Source organism: Ambystoma mexicanum, chromosome 10, assembly GCF_040938575.1.
Source record: "Ambystoma mexicanum isolate Mex_15411 chromosome 10, UKY_AmexF1_1, whole genome shotgun sequence".
NCBI classification, from domain to species: Eukaryota; Metazoa; Chordata; class Amphibia; order Caudata; family Ambystomatidae; genus Ambystoma; species Ambystoma mexicanum.
Window position 1 is genome coordinate 1,522,098,696 of NC_090932.1, and position 18,982 is coordinate 1,522,117,677.

Below are 18,982 nucleotides of genomic sequence, written 5' to 3' on the forward strand. Positions count from 1 at the left end.
GGACATTGGGGTCCAGGTTAGCTTTTTTTAGTAGAGGTAGTATCCATGCGTCTTTAAGGTTTGTTGGCACAGAGCATGATTTAAATGAGGAGTTAATGAATGATGTGACGAAGGGGGCTAGTTCATGAGCAGCCTCTTTGATAATTGGGGCTGGACAGGTATCCCCGAGGCATCGGGATAGTTTCAAGGACAAGATGATGATTTTAGTTTCTGCAGTGGAGATGGCTCTAAAGCTAAATTGGTTAGGGGGTTTGGTTTGATTAGTGGTAAGTTCCTGGAGGATAGTTTCTTGCGTGGAGAGGGCGATGTTGTGGAGGGCAGATTTTTTAGCTCGTATTTTGTCTTGTAGCATTGTGATTTTGTTGCATAGGGCTTTTTGAATGTTAGTGCACCAGACTTTGTCTTTGATACAAGAGTCTATGGGTGCAATTGGGGATTCTAATTCTCTCAGAATGGAGAAGATTTCCCTGGTGTTCGAATTGGCTTTTTTGATTCCGTCTTTGAAGGTCTCTTTTTTAGCCTGAATGATTTGTTTTTGTAGCTGTTAGAGAGGGCAGTGAGAAGGTCTTTGTTGTGAGAGGAGGGTTTTTTTCTCCAGCAGGCTTCTGCATGTCGTTTCTCTTTGCGTAAGGCTTTTAGCGCGGGTGTGAACCACGTGTTCAGATGAGCAATGGGTTTTGATTTAGTGGGTTTCAGCGGCGCAATGGCGTCGATCGCTGAGTTGACGGTGTTATTGTACAGGTCAACTAGATCGTTAGTCTCCAAGTTTTTTTTTTTCTCCATGGAAGCTAGATTTTCATTAAAGCATTTATTACTAAGAAATTATTTTGTGTTTGCAATTGGGTTTTTTAAATTAACTTGGGTACAAATGTATGGATACCAGCCACTTTTCTAGGAGCTCCCATTAAGCCTCTACAGTGCATTTCTTGGAGATATTTAGTTAATTTTGAATGCAGAACTGTAGGGTTTTTATGAGCCTGATTTTAAGCTCTATTTTCTGACAAGCATATGTGAATGGAATACATTTGAGGTCCGTTTTCAATGTATTTTTACATTTGTAAAGCGCACAAAAACCCACAGGCATCAAGGTGCTGGTTACAGAGAAGATGGGAAAGGGGCTAGGAGGCTAGAGGAGGGGAAGTAGACGGGAGGAGAGTACAGAGGGTAATATGGCTTCATAGTTCCAAGGTGGCAGCCACTGAAAGAGGCTGGTTTTAAATTGCTTCCTGAAAGGCCAGTACGAGGGTTCAGAGCATAGTTGGGGAGGGAGAATTTGACAGACGGGCAGTGATTACTGGGAAGCTGTAACCGCCAGCTCTTGTTCATTTGAAGCGAGGTGTAATACGTCTGTGGCTTTAAATGGTCTGGAGGAGGTATATTTGTTAAGTCTTTACGAGAGGTAACGAGGCACAGTGTTCGAGATGCAACGGTGAGTAAGCAAAAGGATTTTGAAGTTTATGCGTTCTTTAACAGGAAGCCAGTGAACAGCTCTCCCGAGCGCTGCTACGTTTTCACAATTGGAAAGGTCCATAGCTGCCTGGATGGCATTGTTCTGGATAGTCTGAAGCTTGCGTAGATTTCGTTCTGTCTGTGGTGCTGGCCTGGAAAGAGTTGCAGTAGTCAAGCTGCGAGCCAATGGTGGCTCTTGCTATAGTCAAGCGGTCGTGTGAAGAGAGTAGGTGTTTATTTTATTTATTACATTTTTGAAACACCCACACCCAAGGGTATCACGGCATTAGTACAATACATGGTTACAGAATACATAGTAAATGGTGGCATTCAAAAGTATGGTGGTGTGGGCTGCAGAAGATGCAATGGCATTGACGTCCCAGGTCATCGTAATGCGTGAGTGTAGGTAAACGCCAAGCAGTTTGATGCTAGAGGAGACAGGGATGTTTCAGGCATCAATGGTAAATGAGCAGTAGGCAGGCTGGATCCAGTTTGGCCAGGCGGAACGAGGGACCAACAATCAGGATTTCTATCTTGTCATCGTTCAGACAGACTTGGTGAGATGCCATCCAGGCTTGGATGATGTCATTGATGATTTTAAGGTTGCTCGAGTCTTGCTTGTGATTTCCTGAGAGGGGGAATGAGGATTTGGGAGTGAACAGCTTATTTTGTGAAAGAAATGCCCAAGGACCCTAGGTGGCCGAAGACAGGTTTTGTGTAGACATTGTAGAAGGGTTGTGCAGTAGCACCTGGAGCGTTCCAAGTGCCGAATGGGATTACCAAATAAATGATCTTAGACCCAAATAACCAGACAGACTTAAAGAATACGGCAAAACAATACATTATTATCAATTCAATAAAGTCGGGAAACCTGGTGAAAAAAACCAAACAGTAGCTCGCACACTCTTAACGCATTTCAATTACACAAAAGGTTTTATACTTCGACATACTGATCGGGTGGAGGGATTGGTTAAGAGAAGATATGTACCTATAGTTTATATACGTGTAAGCATAATCATTGGCTGCCCCTTATCTAGGTAAAATAATGATAATAGTATAAAAGTAGCAGATAGGAATCTGCAACAATGTATGGTCCACTACATAGGCCCTCATGATTGGTTGGCCTTCTCTTTCAACCTTGGAGATTCAGCTGGTTAGCGGCACGTAAGCAACGAAACCCAGGTGCAAGGGAACGTTAGACAACTGCCCTACTTAGCAAATTAGCCTACCATCTCTCATCAGTTAGGCCCTAAGCCAAGGTTTCTTCTCTGTAGTTGACCTTGTTGACTTATCTTCCTCAGAACTTTAAAGGGTGTGAAAGTACATTGCTATCTTCATCTGGAGCTTTATGAATAGGCCTCGTCTTCTGGTCTTGTGCCACGTGTGACAGGACTATGATTTTGTCCACTCTGTCCTCCTATTTAGTGCTATTTGATTCAATTATATTGAGTGTTATTATTCTCCTCAGCCTCTGGAGACTTGGTTGCTCAGTCTTGCATGTGGTTTCTGCATCTTTATTGTTCAATACTTAGCACTCACAATGATTCACTCCTTTACTTAATCTAAGAGAAACATGGCTTTTGTATGTAGCTTATCCTCTTTGATTCCTTTAGTGCCTTGCAGTTGCTTCTTGCGGTGGTATCCTTGATTCTGAGCCAAATAAATATGTATTGGCTTTGGTGAGGATGGTGGATTGCTTATTCTTGATTTTCTCCTGAAGGGAAAATGTAATTAGATAGTGATCAGCTCATCCTACAGGATAGAGAGAAGTGAAGATCAGATCGATATTGTCCTGGCTAAAAATCAGATCCAGTTTGCAACCTTTATTATGTGTCGACCCACAGACTTATTGTGAGGATCCCATACCTTCAAAATTGTATTTAAGTGACAGGACAATGTGGAATTTCCAGCCATATATTAAAGTCTCCAAGAACGATTAGGGTTTGGATTTGATCACTAGTTGAGCCACCAGGTTCTTTGGGCCATGCCCATATTGTTTATCTGATGAAGGGGGGTCAACATTTCAGCAAAAAGTCCTGTTACCTTGCAACTGTGTACATTTAAGCAGAATCATTGTTGATATAAGGGAAGGGAAGCATTGCTGCATCAAATGAATTGCTGATATTCACTGTGACTGTCTTTTTTTTCCCCTTCTAGAATCTTCTAGTCGATTGGTACCAAATCACTCAGAAAAGGAGAACACTAATGCCATTATTAAAATATGAATAACTTGTTTGTGACAGTTTGCAGCACTATAAATAAAAGGTGTACGTATTATCTAGCTTAAAGGTGCTCAATGAACTCTGGAAGAATTGGAGAGTTAAGTCAGCGCTGCCGGTTCCTGAACTAGCGACCTGCATGTTGATCACATTAACAAGTGCTCAACTCACAGAGCTGGCTCACTGCGGTCTTTAGAAAACATGGCCCGTGAGAAACGTCTGAAAGAATTGAACTCGCAGCACACTAAAACACACTTGAACTTTGGAGTATGGAAAAGGCTGAGCTCACAAAGCCCCATGAAGTGCAGGAACCCAGGCACCCTGGTAAACATTGACAATGTCTGCTTGGCACCAACACGTGTTTCTGTTGGGCTCCCATTCGCTGCCGCTACATGGCATAATGTGTTTTATACTGTGCTTCCCCTTGAAGACCTTCTCATGGAGTGGTCGCGCATCTTTCAATTGAGCTCCCACAACTTGTCCAGAATGGTCGACTTCCCCATGTCACCTTTTCAATCATAAAAAAAACCTTAAAACCCATGCCCCAACCTGTGACCCCGCTCACTCTAATCTCTCCTTTCCTTAAAGTGGACGCGCCACCTCTTAGTATGTTTCCGTGCGACTCCCCCACCTGCCCTGCAAATCTTTGGGTACAAGGAGGAAAAGCTCACGTCATATGCTCCGAAAGAACAATGAAGGCCCACCAACTGCAAACTACCGCTAGGGAACTGCCTGCATCATCTTTAAGTTCTGCCCATGTCTCCAGGGTGTCATTAGAGGGTCGCAACTGTGACCCCCGAGGTCTCCCTTGCTACTCCTAAAAAAAATAAAAAATAAAAATGTAATGGAAGGTCCTGGGCTGTGGCAGTGACCCTAAATAAGAACGAATAGGAATAGCAAAAAGTCATTCTAGATTTCTATACAATAATTGGTAGACTGTAAGGTTTATTTTTTGGCACACTTCAGGGGATGAGTCACTGATTTAGTTTGCTCTTACACAACTCAAATTCTCAATGCAGACAAAAACTATATGTATTTTGCTTTTCGCAAGTTGCAGTTTTAGCATGTTTTTTTCTGCCATTGTCTCTGTTACGATTATTACAAGACATTCCATCTTGGTGTTCTCCGTCACTTGATAAAATCCTTGTGCCTAAAAGCTTGTGTACAGTATAGAGTTATTTGACAAGAGCACATAAAGTGGCCCTTGATTTCATTGTGCCACAATGAATGCTTTATTGTAATGTGTCCATCTTTCCTATTTCCCTGGAATGCTGTTCAGGATGTTTGTTTGCATGTATGAGGCCACGAGTGCCGATAGTACGGGATGCCATGTGTCTTTAATACACAAATAGGAACCCTCCCAATGGAATGTATTTTGCCGACCTCTGAAGCCTGAAAAGTAGATCCAGGCAGGCTTGACATGTGGACAACTTTGCACCAGACTTGCAGATGAACTGGCCTGCTGTTAAATCTCAGTTACCAGTTTATTGGTATCCACTACAGAGTGGAATTTGCGTTCTGACTTTGAGAACATTCAGACATGTAATTGCTCATTTTACTATAGCTGGTAAAATAGCTATAGCTGGTAAGATAGCCAAGTGGGTTGAACGCTCGCTGCTGCAATGTGTGTGAGATCCGCAGGTGCAGGTTCGAATCCTGGCAAGGCCAACTCAACCTCTCATCCAAAAGAGGTCCTATAAATGAGAATCAACACAGGTTGGGTGATACTGTATGTATATGTGTTACATAAAGCGCTTGAGGGCAAGTGCTATATAATAACATAATTTGGCCTTGGACGTCTGCTTGCATTCACAGTAATTTGGTAATATGGGCCTATACACACACTGATATTAAGGATACGCATGGTGATCCATTCTTGTATGAAATGTATATCACATTACAGTGATCTCGTAACCATATTTATCCTAGTGTACTTAGCAACAATGTTATGTGATGCCACTTCCTGTTTTGTCAAGGGTGAAAGGTTGTGTTCCGCCACTTCCAGTGATGTCACTTAGTGGTGGGGTTAAATGACCACTTCCTGTGATGGTATCAGAGGTCAAGGGTTGTGTGATGTCACTTTCACTACCCCGGGCATTTTGGTGAAATGGTGTACCTGCATGCATCTCATGTAAAACGGTGCAAGCAGGACAAGACGAGAATAGTCACTGATTCTGCACAAATAAGTGGGAGCATACTCTTTTTTGACAAAGAAAAAACGAAGATCTCATATGAATTTAATTAGTAACAACTCAATGAATGTGACGTTTACACTGAATGTGCGAGCTGCTTAAGATGATGCAAAGGCAAACCCTTTCTTAACATGTAAAATGGAAGGTGTACTTCTGCTGGTCCGCTTTTCATTCATTCTTTTCCTAGGGCAAGCGCAGCGAAGCCAACACAAAAGGTAGAAGGGTGTGATATAATCACACTTTACATCATCTTACACTACGTACCACAGCACAGAGCTTTCCGCTGAATCACACATACTGTATCGTAAAAACATCAGGCTTTAGATAGCAGAGCTGCTCTCCTAAATTGCAAGTACTGCTCCCTTCAGGGTCCGGCTTTAGACAGCAGAATTATCCCTCTAAATTGCACATACTGGAGACACGAAAGGTCTTGTGTGCCACAAGAAGGCAGAGCATGCATAGACAAAAGGAAAAAGGGTACCAACGTGGTAAGTGTAAAACTGGAGTCTATGTCAGGCAAAGACAGGCAGGGAAACTGCAGAAGGGATGGGCCAGCAATAGGGAGGCAAGAGCAAAGGTAGAGCGTATGAAGGAACTTATGTGTCAAAAGAAAGCAGAGGATGTATAGGCATAATTGAGAAAAGGGCGTGAATTGGCAAGGGTAAAGCAGGAGACCATGTCAGGCCACTGTGTCGGAAGAATGCAGGAAATAAGCAGGCTAGTAGGGCCAGCAATAGGCAGGCAAGTGCAAGGTGGGGGCCAATGAAGGGCTGGCTCTACATGTCACAAGAAGGCAGAAAATGACCGGTCAACCTAAAGGAACCCACATGCTTTCTTATAACTTTTGGAAGGCACTTCAAAATTATGCAAACCGTTTTTTGACGGTCATGACAGAAATCATACCAAGTTTTGTAAAAGTGTAAATATTTGTTTACAAATCAGCCAACCTTATCTTCCGCCAGAAAAGTCGCCCTTCTCTGCTTTTGTAATCCAAATAGCTGTGAAGGGGTGAGGCTAAACCTCCTGGCTCCAGGAAACCCCCTGGCGCACCGGTTTCACACCTTGCGCATATGATAGTTTCCGACAGCCTGTCTCCAACTATGGAAGGACACCCCTTAAAATTAGACATAGTATACTTCATTTTGCCCTGAATTGATTATTTAGCACTTTCACACATCTTTCCAATGAGCCAGGGTAGAGATACCTAGTAAGGAGCCAGAGATGCTGCCAATTCAAAACAGTAGTCTTGGTGAACTGCCCATAGTATTCCCCCAAACCCCTTCCTTTCACTGTCTGAATGCTTTTCTTCTTCCTTGTAGCCACTGCACCTACCCCTTTAGGACAATGGATAATCCACCAAGCTTCGTGGGGCACAAAGCAGAATCCACACTCCACCTTTTATCTTTCCTGGTCGTCATTTCATAGTTTTGCCTTGTAAGGCCTACTCCCCAGCTGACTCCCTCTAAAATCTCCTACCTCCCAACACAACACAAACAAATTCCGTAGACTGCCGTCACGAGCACATCAACACTAATAAACCTATGGCTAAACACCCCCCCACAGCAGCCGGTAACCATACCCAAAGAACTTCAACCCATCAAATCTTGGGTTTAACCATCCGGATAACAAATCCCCAAGTGTTTCCGCCATACCCATAGAAGCAGATCAGCATTCAGGATCTGGACTTCCAGCCTCCACCCGTCAACACCCCAGATTACCTGCTATGCCACTAACAAGACCACCTCCCTTCCTCCCTCTTTTCTCTTAGAGCCACACGCAGCAAGGTCAACAAAAATGACAGAAGGGCACCAGACAAGACTCCTTTACAATACATTTTACAAACATGCCCATAATTGTGCACATGTTTTGGATTCAACCAGTAGGAATCTATGAATACTACTTAATGAAGAGCTTTTTCACTAAGCTTCGCCATGTGTATTATTGCCATCCAAATTGCCCACCATCCAACAACTCACAACCAGCTTCTCATCAGGGTCTGCCCTGACAGCAGTTTTGCAGCTATATATTAGCTATGGATTCTGATGAAACTAGTGGTTGAGTCTTGATTAGTCTGTCGCGTTGGTTGAAAAATCCGGATACGACACTGCAATGTGGGGAATTATGGGTTTCGTGTCAATGTTCCAGGATAGTCTGACCACATGACCACACACACGTCGTGCATCAGTACCCAGATTTGTAAAAGTAATAAAACAAGCAATTTCTGACCCAACCACTAGACTGCAGGGGACAGCACAACATGTGAATCAATAACAGAGTCACAATGCAGAACTAACATTTAATGAAAGGGGCCTGCAGATCTTCATCCGAACGGCAGGCATTACACAGACGAATTAATCACTTTTTCAAAGGTGCAGAAGAAGAGATGAGCAAACTATCAGGTGAAGTGATTGCCTTACCCAGTTTCTTTGGATCCATGATCAAGGGCAGTCCCATCGTGATCGAACCCACAGGGACTTTTGCATGTTCTGAGCTGTATGGCGCATGAAGCTGCATAGGCACACCCTGGAAACAACAAAGATTGCATCGGACTTCAATAATGTGAAGATGAATAAAAGCTCTGCTGAATATGAAGGCTGAAACAGGACATGGTCGCATGAAGCATTGTGAAGAGCGTCTGTCTGTTGAGGAAACATTTTGCTTGAAGCACCAGGTGGAAAACATTTTTCGATGAAAGAAGAACATTCTTTACCCACTTAGTTCTGCACTTTTTCAAGGAACGATTGCTGATTGTTAGGAGTCAAATACAAACGAATCCTTCCATATATGAAAAAAATGAAGTCATGATTTTTGTCCCTTTCCCTGAATCAATGTGCAATGCTGTGGATTCTAGAGGCAATACCTTGGGGAATTATAAGATTTCAGTTGCCCTGTTCTATGTTGTACGTAGATAGCCGACCACACTCTTCCAATTAGATTAGAGTAAAAACGCAAACTACTGTCACATGAATTGCTAATGACTAATGAAACCGATCACTGGGCAGGGATACCAAACTAATGACCTCATAATGAATAATTCCACAACCCTGGGTGAAGTCATAAGAACAACCAGGACCAAATGAAATATTTTTTACTCCCAAAAGATTGATTATATGAATAGCATCTTAGGTTGCGAGTGGACATGTCAATTAGTCATAAAATGAGTTTAGTCGTCAATATTTCGGATCCCAGTGGAGCCACTCGGAGGACCTACTAATTTAACTCATCGACAAGTATGGGGAGATCCAATGAAAGAATCGGATCCAACAGGGGCGGAAGAATCTGACAACTAATGCAAATGCAAGAGTGACTTTGAGCCCAGAAACTTGTTTGAAGTAATCAAAGAGCTACAGAAGAGAATCACTGACCCATACCTTTAGTTGGGCATTAGTAGTGAAGAGGACACTGGGTTGCAAGCTGATGCCATTTTAACAACTCCCAGCGAGTCTTCAACTAGTACAATGACCAAGAGGGGCCTGGTACCGAGGTCTGCACATTCTCTTTTCACGCATGTTTCTTTTTCGACAGAGGGAATCAATTGCTTTGTCTCTAGTGAGGACTTCAATTTGTGGGCAGTCTCTTTCAGATTGCAGGGTTCGACATTAAGGGGAGCTGGGAGCCATTTAGCTCCTGCTTCTAGCCTACGAGAGATACTTTTGGCTACCCAGGCCAACTGATGCCCACCAAACACGACTATGTGAATTTAAAGCATTTGGGACAATCTATAAATAAACATTAGGACACATTTATAAGACATTTAAAGCATAAGGGCTCATAAATAAGGGAAAAATGATATGTTTGCATTTTATGTGAAAGTTCGATTTGTTGAACGCTATGCACTAGCTCCTCGTTCTCAAGTGGTAGAGCACGGTGACTGGTTACTGCTGGGTACCCAGGAGCTGCTTGTAGCCCCTGCTTTTCCAACCACGAGCCCTGGAGTGAATTTTGAGAAAAGCCCCCCTTCCAGAGTATTTGCAGCTCTATGCACAACAAAGCTAGAGTAGGCCATTTTCTCTTAGACCGATTTCAATAGAACGAGCCAATGCAAGTGGTGCTCAAGTCACCATGCCCTTTAAGTACTTTGGTGATGTCTGATTTACATAGGCTATCATTGCAGCATGATCTGTAAAAAGACTTTTTTTGAGTCAGCAGTGGGAATGGATAAGCTGGCTTCAGCCTCTTCAGTATGGCTCAGCAAAAATGGGGGCAATCACGAATCAGAAAACAATAGTGCCCACCTATCCCAAATCTTTGTTGTGATCTTAGTAGAAGGCATCAAAAGATGATTAATTACAGATGAAATTCCGAACATGTGCAACTTGATCCCCACCGAGAAGCCAATTCATTATCAATAATGTTTTCTCATGCAAGATTAATATGAAGCAACCACTGTACAGATGCACTAGAAGCCACATTCGGTCCCCTGAGCCGAATTTCACATTAGCAAGCAGTGTACATCCAACCATAGCACCAATCAATTAAAGTAAATCCACAGGGTTATGCATGTAAAAGCATATCTTCCGGTCTCAAAACGATTGCTGATCTTACCTGGGAAATGGAGCCCATGGGTCTTTCAAGAACAGTAGGATGTTTGGAGGAAGAGATCAGAGGAGGGGGATTGGATAAGTTGCAGAGCCTGGGGATGCCGGGTCTGGCACCCTCATGAAGATTTAATGGCACTGGGTGACCTGTACACAAACAAAAGTCACATTACAATAATGCTGTTAACATTAAATTATTGAACAATGAACAAGGCGGAGGTCCACTGTGACCAGATAAGATCTGGCAATCCAATAGAAAAACTGCATGATTTAGCAAGTTTATTTTTGTTTGGAACTTTTTATTCAAGAATCTCTACGGTGCATAAACAGTCAACCATACAACAATTTTCTGTTGACCTGGACTCTCATTCCGATTGAGCCAATATCTATCAACCATTAGTGCCCAGAAAGCTTAATAAGGAGCAACCAAATGTCTCAGTAAAGCTTCACATGTCTGAACTCCTTGGAAATCATGGAGGAATTCAGATCCTACAGCGGGCTCTTGGTAACGTTTGAAGAAATGCATTGCTAGCATGGAGCAGGGGGAACCTGGATAGCACTCATAACTGATCCTTGATGAATGAAATGGCCTGAACTATTTGGAAATAATCACGCAATAAGGGATCCGTGCGAACCAGCCCCGCAGCCCCCCCAAACCCTCTCCCCCCCCCCGTTTCCACAACTAGAGAATGGCTATGCTAGCATGGTGCCAAACCCCAGCTCACCTGGGAGATTGTATGGATACAGATGAGGCTCTGGCTGAGGGGGGCCCTTCAGTACATCTCGAGGGGGTGCTTGATATGGCAGTACAGGGGGCCATGAGGAGAAGGCCAGCTGCTCCCCGCTTGGCTTTTGTCCCTCAGGAAGCGATGGAAAAGATGCTGGTTTGTCTAGAGGGATTAAAGACAACACACACCAATGAGGAGAAAGAAAAAAAGAAACATACTGTTCACTGGAGGCAAGGCATGCACAGAGGAAGTATTAAAACAAACCTCAACCAATGGAAACTATAGTTTTTTTTTTCAATAAAACAATGGGTGAACCATATCCAGTTAACAGGTGTACAGTAAATAAATGCTTAGTGGGTTCTGCTTCTGTTCACTACTGAGGCACAATGAGCACGCAGGAGTCTAAATGGTTTTCTGGTTGCAGGAATATTAACCCAGCATGACAAGAGAAAAGGCAATTAGCATGAAAACAGTATTTGCAGCACTTTCAGCAATGAGTGCACAGCCACTTCATTGATGGGACTACCACCCATCTTCCAAACAAAGAGGCCTTTTTTATGACCTTTCGCCGTGACTCTTCTCAAACACCAATCTGCACTAACCTTTTGTTAGGATGATCCTCAGAGTCTATTTTCAAGATTCGATTCAAACAAATGAGGACAGATTTATTTGGGGGAAAATCCCAGATGTGCACTCTCTCATTCATACCACTGGCAATTCGGTGTCCGTCTTATGGTTGACTACTTCAACCTTCAAACAGAGGGACCTTATATTCTCTGAATTTCTGTACTGTACTCTCTCACTCGTTAGCAATAGATGAATTCAGCTCTTTACGCTTTTGCAAAATCAAAACGTCTCTCGCAGAACTTCCCCTGGGATTGCCGGATACCCCTTTGTCGTATACCCCCATCTTGCAATCTCGGACACACAGATATAACAAGGTTCATTGTCCACTAGAACAATGTCAGGTGCTACAATGTGTAAGGATTCAGGAGTAAGACTCGGACACATGGGCATTATGCTGGTGTTTATAAACTTCTATTAAAGTGAAAAGAGGGTTGGAGAAAGACCTCTCTCGTCCCATCACTATGAGGAGTTTCCCTGCCTCAACGAAACTAAACAATGTCAATGTCAGAATGTCCAAAACAGTTCTCTGTCCTGTGCCCAAAATGCTATCTGGACCCTTACATTCTAAACCTATAATAATGTGAATAGTGTGGGGAACTCATGGTGGCAACAAGTAAGACAGACAAGTGATCACAGTTCAAGGGTGTTCATTGAACAATGAATGCTGTATGCAGGTTGGAAAAACGCCGAATCTAAACCTAAATCTAAGATGGGAGCAAGCGTCAACCATCAAGTGAAAATAAGGCAGTCCTAGTGGTGTCGTGTCAAACAAAAGGGCCTATACTAAGAAACCTATTGCCAAACCTTACAACTAATACAAAAGAAAAGAAAGAAGAGTTTTAAAATAATATGCCAGGATGCGGTAGCATGAGACTCCCTTCCCCACGTTTTGAGCACGGGGTAAAATGGGATCTTAGAGCACAGCCTCAGGCTTTTCCAGCACGAGAAGACAGTTCCAATGGCAGTTCTCAAGACCGTTAATGGCCAAGTCTCGTTTTCTTCTAAAGTCTCTTGCCTTTCAAATTACAAAAACAAAAGTTCCTATAACCAAATGAAAGTTCCTTTAGGGTGATAATGGCTCACCCCTGGGTCCCCCCCTCTTCTGGGCGCTGACCCTGAGCAATTGTAATCCATAGTTCACGTAGGGTGATTATCTCAGCCCTGGGTCCCCCTCCTCTGGGTGCTGACCCTTCTTGGACATTTAGAACTTGGGTGATTACTTCACCCCTCTCGTCAACATCCCTTGATCGGGTTCACTCTTGCCAACGTTACATTCACTATTGCTTGCGGTATTCAGCTGTCTTTCTACGAGTATTTTGCTTCGACATCTGTATGACCACTTTGACCTATTTCGCTGGCCCTCCTGTGGCCGTCTGGTATTTGTAGTTTCGCTTAGATTTGGATCGATCAGAGTCTCTTGAGATAGCACCCTCGTGGTGCTGGTTTCCCTCTGCAGCTGGTCTCCCCTTTTACATTCTCTACAGTTATTTCATAGTTCATCAAACTTGGTTCAAAACTTGCCACTTTGCGATTCTCACTCAACACAGCCCGTTTTTTATCGTTTCCCCTTTGACTCACCGGCTGTGATAAATCTCTTGGCTTTTCTTCATCGGAGTCAAGGCCGGTACCATGGTCGCGGGAGCTTCCCTCGCTCCTGCTTATTGGCGTAGGCTTGCCCCATGTACCATTTACATCTGCTGCAAAACACTTGTGCTATTGTTCGCTGTCTTAGGCTTTCTTCCTCGAAGGTTCTGTGGGTCCGATACGAAAACAGCAAGGTCACTTCTCTCCTCGCCACCCTCTCCACTCCTGCCGCCTTTCTCCTTCTCTTAACTGCCGCGCCTGCTTAACCATCTCGTCGTGCTGTGTGCCGTTCTCGGACGCCACCTTTTATCCCTTTGGGGAAGGGAAAGGCCCGTCAGCTGTGTGTGATTCAGGTTAATTGCCTGACTTTGCCTGACCCTTGTATTGGGACATGCTAGGTAAACAGCTCTGGCATTAGTCTGTTCTTTGTGTTGTGCGAAAGTGTTCATGTCGGAAAAAAAGAGGGTTGGGGGAGTAGTGGTTGTGAATGTCCTACGTGAGAGAACGGGGAAAAGGTGTCAAAGGAAGGGGGATACCACATCTTGGCCGTCAGTGTCCCACTCCCCGAGGACCCCCCCCACCCAGGGGATCCTCCCCGGGGACTTACTATAGACACCTCTCCAGGTTTCTCACAATGGGGATACAGTCTCTCAAAGTAGTTGATTGTGGTTCTCACCACACTTCCAACACAAAGTTGCAAAAAGGGTACACAAAGAAATAAATAATGAAAGCTCCACAATCCTCAGGAGAGGATCCCTTCCCCCGAGTGTTTCCCCTTCTTTATAGTTCACAAACATAGTTATTTTCCTCAATATTATATAGTTGTCAAATCCAGGGGGTATGGCTTCCTTACCCAGGATTTCACAGACTCGAGAGATTTTCTTTCTCTCCTTGATTACACAATTTATTCAAGTTTGTTGTCCAGGGGGTATGGTCCCCTTTCCCTAGAGTTTCCACCAGCTTAAGAGGTCACTCTTCCTCTTCCAATTATTACAGTACATGCATATTGCCTTGTATACTCTCCTCCCAGGGCTCCTTTCTATATCTGCACCAAAGAGGTAAGAGCATTCCCTCACGTTGCCACACTTCTCCCGTGCCTGGTATACTCTCTTACCAGGGCTTTCACAGCATTGAATTGAAATTGTATTTATATCGTGCTCGTACACAGGTGTTTCAGAGCATGTCAAGGCAAGGGAGGAGAAACAAGATAAATAATAAATAAAATAAATAAATAATAAAGGGAATAAACAGTGATAGTGCAGCAAGCAAGTGGCAAGTGCAGAAGAAAAGAAAGGGGGTGGGGGACTGTATGGATACAGATACAGACCCCAGTGCAAGGGATGGTCCGGAGGCAGTGCAGGAGGGTGGCAGGGTGAGCAGGTTCCTGGGCCCAGAGGACAGCGGGTAGCCAGGTGCACAGTGCTGAGAGAGAAACAGATCAGCGGGGGTAAGGGGGGCAAAGAGGAAGGTCTTGAGGTGCTTCCGGAACCAGAGATGGTTCTCCTCAAGTTTCAGAGTGTCAGGGAGGCCTTTCCAAAGGGAGGCCCCACCCGAAGACAGATCTACCCTCAGCTTGTTTCTTTGAAAAACAACCGACCCTGAGGGAGTTAGAGGTAGAGAAGCGAAGAGCTCGAGATGGGAGGCATTTACGGAGGGGTAGTTGAAGTTATTTTGGACCCAGGCCCCAGAAAACCCTGTGGACAATGTAGAGGGATTTGAATTTAATCCTTGCATCCACTGGGAGCCAATGAAGGGAGTTCAGGGCTGGATAGATACGATCCCAGGGCTTGAGGCCAAGGACAAGTCTCACAGTCCTGTTCTGGATTAGTTGTAACGGGCGGAGGGTAGAGGCAGGTAGATTTAGAAAGAGCTGTTGCAATAGTCCAACCTAGAGAGAACCAGAGCTTGGGAGACAGTGAGCTTCTAGGGGAAGGAGAGGAAAGGAAGAGTGCCTCTGAGGAGGTGCAGTAGGAAGTTTGACTTTTTAGAGACGTCAGCGATGTGGCCGGAGAAGGAAAGTGTGGAGTCAAAGATGACCCAAGGTTCTTAGCCTTGAAGTTAGGAGGAGGGCCAAGGGAGGCCGGCCAGAGAGTGAGGGGAAAGGATGGTGAAGGTGTACCGATGAGGAGGATCTCAGTCTTGATGGCATTTAGACAATCTTGAATGGCAGTCAGGAAATCAGAGATGAGAGAAGGAGTGGAGGTGGCCGAGGGCAACCTGAAAATGAGTTGAGTGTCATCAGCGTAGCACTGGAAATTTGAGCATAAAATGGCAATGCAGTGAGTGAAAGTTGCCAGGTATTGGTTGAAAAGCCAGGGCGAGACCCCTGGGGAACACCACATGTAGAGAGGGAGATAGATGATAGGAATGACCCAAGTTGGACCTGGGAGGGTCGATCAGAGAGGAAAGAGGTTAAGTGCAGTACATGGGATAATACATAATAACAAAATAAAGAACCGCCAGCTGGTGGCAAGTGCAGGGTGAGTGCAGACCTAAGTGCTGGTTTGGGGACTGTAGGGATACAGAAAACAATCCTCTGGTGCAGGGGTTGCCAGGAAGGCAGCGCAAGCATGCAACTGGCAGGGCTTGGGCTGAGCTCAGATGGGTGGCCAGGTAGCCCGTGCAGTCTCATTAACAGCCAGGACGTCAGCAGGGTAGAGGGGGAGAGAAAGCAGAAGCAGAAGCAAAGAGGAATGTTTTTAGGTGCTTCTGGAACCGAAGATAGTTCTCCACAAGTTTCAGGGCGGCGGTGAGGCCCCAGCCGAAGAGAGAGATCTACCACCAACTCGTTGCTTGGAGAAGCGACTGACCCTGAGGGAGTTGGAGGCGGATGAGCGAAGAGCTCGAGAGGGAAGATATTTAGGAAGAGAGAGTTGAGGGTATTGAGGCCCCAGGCCCCAGAAGGTCTTGTGGACGATGCTGAGGGTTTTGAACGTAATCCTTGCAGCCATTGGGAGCCAGTACAGAGATTTCAGTCCTGGAGAGATACGATCCCTGGTCTTGCAGTCCTGTTCTGGATGAGTTGCAGAGGGCGTAGAGTAGAAGCAGGCAGGTTTAGAAAGAGGCTGTTGCAAGAGTCCAGCCTGGAGAGAACCAGAGCTCTGGAGACAGTGAGCTTCAGGGGGAAGGAGAGGAAAGGAAGAATACCTCTGAGGAGGTGCAGCTGGTAGTGTGACTTCTTAGAGACGTCAGAGATGTGAGGTGAGAAGGGGAGTGTGGAGTCGAAGCAGACCCCCAGGTTTTTAGCCTTGCAGGTGGGAGCAGGAAGAGGGCCAAGAGAGGCCGACCAGAGAGCTACAGGAAAGGAGGGAGTGGGTGTGCCGATGAGGAGAATCTCAGTCTTACTGGGCATTAAGAATGAAGGTTTAGCTGAGAGATGGCCAGCTTTTCAAGAAGTTCATACAAAAAGGGAGTAATGGAAATTGGGCGATAGTTAGCCAGACAAGAAGGATCAGATGTGGGTTTCTTGAGAAGTGGATGCACAAGGGAGTGCTTCAGAGGGGAGGGATCCTGGGGCAAAGGAGAGGTTGCAGAAATCGGCAAGCCTGGAGCAAGGGTATCAATGTGGTCCTTGAGGGTTTTAGAGGAACTGGGATGAACCTTTTTTGACTAGGCTTTCATAGATCGGATTTGTCTAGCGACCTCGTCAGGGGAGAAAAGAGGAAAGGATGAGAAAGAGGGTGGGGAGGTGGCTGAAGGAGGGTCAGCAAGCGCCGACAGAGAGGGTGGAGGGGAGGAGAGGGTGGACAGGATGGCCTGGATTTTTGAGATAACGTTAGAGGCAAGGGCATTGCAAAGAGCCTGGGAGGCAAGAGGAGGGTAGAGACTGCAGCAGGGTTGGCCAGCTCCTTGTAGATTTTAAAGAGTTTGGCCGAGTTACTAGATGCCGCAGAGACACAGGCTTGAATGTGGACTCTCTTCTTGGTGAGGACAGAAAGTCATTATTGCCTTTGGAGCAGGCGACAGGCCAGTTTGTAAGAGGATGAACAAGAAGCCCTCCATTTCCTATCAGCCGCCCTACACTTACGTTCAGGTTTAGATAGGTCGGAGTCATACCAGGAATTGTACTTGACTTTGGACTTCAAACGGATCCTCATGACAGTCGCAATAGAATCAAGAGTATCGTAGATAGAAGAGTAGAGCATGGAAAGGGCTGTGTCAGGATGAGAGTCAGCCGTAGGCGGAGGGGTGAGAAGGTGGCAGCGAAGGCTCAACTGATACATGCTTCATGGGCCGGATGTCCAATAAGGTAGGTGGCAATGTTGGTGAAGGCTTGGCTTGGGGGGAAGAGAGGAGAGGAGGCAGTGATCGCTCCAGCAGAGAGGAGTGGTCAGAGGGGTAGAGAGGGGGAGGCCAGAGGAGATCAAGACATCAAGTGTGTGTCCTGCAGACTGAGTCGGGACAGAGGAGAGAAAGGGAGAGGGAATTGCAGAAGTCGTGAAAGAGTACGGATGAGGAACAGGGAGAATCGAGATGGATGTTGAGGTCACCAAGGAGGAGGAGATGAGTGGTTGAGGCCAGGAGGGAGGAGGAGCGGTCTGCTCACTCAGAGAGAGATGAGGTGATGTGGCCAGTAGAGAGTAGCAACAGTTATAGTGGTTAGGAGAGAGAGAGCGCCTGCAGACAAGGCATTTGAAAGAGGAGTAAGTCTGAGTGGGGATGATAGAGGCAGGAAAGATCAGGGCTACACCCCCTCCAGGCCGGGTGGATCTGGGCCAAGAGAGGATCTTGTAGCCATCAGGGAGGAGAGTGTCAAAGCGTGTGACAAAGCTGGCCATGAACCATGTCTTGGTAAAACCGAGGACATCAAGGTCAAGTTCTTCCAAGAGGTGGCAGATGTCAGATGAGTGTTTGACAGCAAAGCAAGAGTTTAGATGAAGAAGGTCGTCAGCCTTAAAGACGTTCTGGGGAGGGGTACAAATCAGAGGTACGCCCTGCAGAGGTGTGCAGGCAGAGGAGGAAGGACAAGAGGGAAAGGTAACCAAGAGAGGAGGGGACAGCCAGAGATGAAAGGAAGTTGATGAGGCGAGGGAACCGCCTATCGTAGAGGAGGAGATTGGCCTGAGGCCCTTGGACCATGACAGTGTCATTTAGGTAGACATTTATTATGAGTCTGGAGGAGTCGAAAGGATCCATGAGGACTTCCCAACAGGTGCTACCATCAATGGGAGAGGAGGAGACAGGACAGAGCACAGAGATCATATGAGGGGTCCATAGATCTGGCAAAGGAACAACAAGGAGGATGTCGGTGAGGGTCTGTCTGGAAGAGGCACTGGAATATGTATTGGCAATGGGGAGACCTGGGTTGGAGGCCAAGATATCCTTTTAAACGTCTTCTTACCAGACTTAGTGGGAAAGGAAGGATAGTTGATAGAGAAACAGTTGGAGCACATAGGAGAAACAGATGGCAGCATGGGTGAGATGAGCAAGGGGGCAGTGTGAGGAGTATGCAAGTACAGCGGTGTGGAACAGTCATTGGGCAAGCAGGTTATAATTAATGGCCAAAGTTAAATGCAAAACACACCCACGTTTGACTTTCAAAGTTAAATGCTAAGGCACTATAGGTATAGAATCACAGTATGAATCAGGAGTTAGAGGTGAGAGCAGAAACTGGTGTATAAGAGAGCTTAACAGGGAGAACTGTG

General features: G+C 45.4%; 1 protein-coding gene across 6 annotated transcripts in view; it reads right to left on the reverse strand.

Annotated features, from left to right (window-relative positions):
- The window catches only part of NCOR2 (nuclear receptor corepressor 2), a 2,813,293-nt gene that overhangs the window by 464,737 nt on the left and 2,329,574 nt on the right, over positions 1-18,982 (reverse strand). For all 6 annotated transcript variants that reach the window (XM_069619703.1, XM_069619702.1, XM_069619704.1 and 3 more), the window contains 3 exons: positions 11,124-11,288; positions 10,406-10,545; positions 8,278-8,383 (listed from right to left, as the gene is read on the reverse strand). In XM_069619703.1, coding sequence (XP_069475804.1) covers positions 8,278-8,383; positions 10,406-10,545; positions 11,124-11,288 — 411 coding nt within the window. The remainder of the gene's footprint in view (positions 1-8,277; positions 8,384-10,405; positions 10,546-11,123; positions 11,289-18,982) is intronic.